The sequence below is a fragment of the Orycteropus afer genome, unplaced genomic scaffold (genome assembly GCF_000298275.1).
Source record: "Orycteropus afer afer isolate SDZICR_OR568_19922 unplaced genomic scaffold, OryAfe1.0 scaffold00008, whole genome shotgun sequence".
Classification (NCBI taxonomy): domain Eukaryota; kingdom Metazoa; phylum Chordata; class Mammalia; order Tubulidentata; family Orycteropodidae; genus Orycteropus; species Orycteropus afer.
Window position 1 is genome coordinate 12,223,582 of NW_006921595.1, and position 2,947 is coordinate 12,226,528.

Consider the following 2,947-nt stretch of genomic DNA (forward strand, 5'->3'; position numbering starts at 1 on the left):
AAAATCTGGCTTGTGCTTTCCTTACAGAAATGATCATGTTAAATCCCCCCTTTTTAGTTTGATTTTTTTGTAGCTCAGTGACTGTGATAATCATGTTCTATATTTATCTTTATATTCCCAGAGGCAGATGGCAAGCAAACATTTGTTGAACAAAAGTATCACCCTTCATCACCAGCTAACCAACATACTGATAATCTGTACAGGACTTGCCTAGCAATCTAATAAGCTTTTCTGTTACAAGTATCACAGTTTAATTACTCTTTCCCAAAAGTAACTAAAGAAAATCCTTCCTTAATACCTCCAAGTTAAACTAAATGTCAAAGCATAAAAACAATTTTTTTTTTTTGCATAGTCAAACATCTTTTATTTTTCACAACCTGAATACCAAAGATACAACCAACTGGTTCCAGAATATGTCTAGATTTTTTTTCTATTTAACAAAAGTAAGTAAAGTTTTTAAAAGGAACATATGCAAGAAAGTTATAGAAAGTGTTCTATCAATCACAGTTAGTTTCTCCGTTTGTCTTTTCCTTATATTTATTCAAGTTTTCCATCTCTAATTCTTCTTCCTCTATATATTTGGTATATCCAGTATTTTTTTCTGGGTTTGGAACTGATTTCACCTTTGGTAGCAAGAAATATTCAGCATTCAAAACTTGATCAGCAGTCACTGAACTTCTACAAGAAATCAAGGTAAAGAGGAGGGATTTGACATGATCATCCTGCAAAGGAAAAATAAAACAGATTTTTAGAAACAAAATGGAAACTAAAACAAAAGGACACACCTGTAATGAAAGGGAATCCAATTCAAAAATACTCTTAGTCAGTGATACAGAGCTAAAATCAAAATATTTTCTATTTAGATTTTTAAAGACTGCAACTACTTTTTATATTTTATTGGAAAGAGATACCTCCATTATTTTTTTTTAAGCTGAATTGGCATAACGTACTACACAAAAACACTGTCCTATATCCTACTTCAGTGAGTAGTGACTGGGGCCTTAAAAGCTTGCAAGCAGCCATCTAGATGCAACAATGGGTCTCTCCTTGTCAAGAGCAAAGAAGAATGAAGAAAACTAAAGACACATGGAAACAATTAGTCCAAGAGACTAGTAGACCAAGTGATCCTCAGCATACATGACCATGGACCAGAATTAGATGGTCCTGGCTGCCATTGCCATCCAGTCAGAAAGGGATCAGTGCAGGAAACCCTAGATAGAATGGGAGAACAATGTGGAACAAAACTCAAAATCACATGGAAAAAAAAAAATACCAGGTTTACTGGTCTGATAGAGCCTGGTGAGACCCCTGAGACTACAGCCCCTAGTTACCCACTTTCAGTCTGGAATTGAACTCACTCCTGTGGCTTCCAGCCAAACAACAGACAAGCATATGGGTAGAATATTTACATTACGTAGATACACTCCTTGGAGAGATCAATCATGGGAGGACAGAAAAGCAGTGTTTGTATATGGAAAAAGCTGGGGCAGGGCAGGAGTGCATGGGAGGGAAGGACAGAGAAGAGGTAACTACAGGGAGGAAGTAGGAAGAGAGCTGTTATATTGTGGGGAATTACAGTCAATATCATGAAAGAAAATGTGTATGAACTGCTGTATGGAAAATGAATTTTCTCTGTAAACTTTTACTCAAATCACAATAAAAATTAAAAAAAAAAAAACTGAATTACAGGAGACTTCCGGTAAGATGGAGGAATAGGCAGACAAGTGATACAGACCCTCTTCAACAAAGAAAAGAAAAAACAATTGACAGAGATACAGAAGATAATCCTGAACCCTGAGCTTTGAAAGGAACTATACAGAATGTATTGGGCACCAACTAGTGGAAAAACCTGAACAAAAACAGTGAGTACAGAGATGGTCAGAGCTGCAGACTGTCAGCTACACTGACGGGACCAACAGTCTGAATATTTCCAAGTGGTGTTGGGACCTGAGAATTGACATAAAGATCAGTCCTGGTCACCAAGGGCTGCAGAGATAACTGCTCTGGTGGCCTATGACTAGGAAGGGAAATAGCAAGGAAGGAGACAACCCGAGCTGTGGACTTTCTGCTGTGTGGAGGGCACAGCCATTTTGATTGTTTACACATGGCAATTATTTTGGATATTTAAAGTGACCAAGAGCGTAGCCATTTTTAATGTTTACAAACAGCAGCCATTTCGGATATTTAAAGTGACTGAGAGTGCAGCCATTTTGAATGTTTACAAGTGGCAACCATTTTGGATTTTAAAGTGATAGCATTCTCATTCGGATTTCAGGGACCTAAGAACAGGCTCGCTATGAGTCAGGGCTGACTCCACGGCACATAACAACAACAAGAACAGGCTCTGTTTGCCAGGGTCAGCAGGGACATATGAGAGGCTGACAAAGGAAAGGAGACAGGTGGTGAGTGTATAAGGGCTGTCAACTAGTGAATAGAGGAGCACAGCACAGCACCCTGCCTTAATAGATAACATACAAAGAAAACAAAAATTGTGGGCAAGTCACTCCAACATATAATCACCAATTAAATATAAACACAAAAACGTCACAATGCCTTGGAGAAAACAGGACATCACAGTCCACACAAAGAAGATAAAGCAAGAGAAACAAGGGACCAGGATTCAGACCCAAAACACATCCCTGAGGAAGACACAGCACTGGAACTCCCTGATAAGGAATTCAAAAGAATTATATTTAGGTATCTTCAAAGGATTGAGAGACCAAGGAAAACAGAAAAAACTCTAGAAGTATTTTGGAAGAAAATACAAGAACAAAATGACAAAATAAATGAAAAACCAGAAATGATTCTAAATCTACAGATAGAAATCTAGAAGATTAAAACTAATTTGTCAGAAATAGATAACCCATTGGAAGGGCAAAGAAGTAGAATTAATGCCATGGAAGACAGAGTTAATGAGATTGAAGACAAATACCTGAATACTTCTTTG

At 37.5% G+C, this 2,947-nt stretch overlaps 1 protein-coding gene across 1 annotated transcript in view; it reads right to left on the bottom strand.

The window, feature by feature from the left end:
- Positions 1 to 497: 497 nt before the first annotated feature.
- The window catches only part of STK31 (serine/threonine kinase 31), a 174,147-nt gene continuing 171,697 nt past the window's right edge, over positions 498 to 2,947 (bottom strand). Inside the window, exon 23 of the mRNA XM_007946528.1 lies at positions 498 to 722. Coding sequence (XP_007944719.1) covers positions 498 to 722 — 225 coding nt within the window. The remainder of the gene's footprint in view (positions 723 to 2,947) is intronic.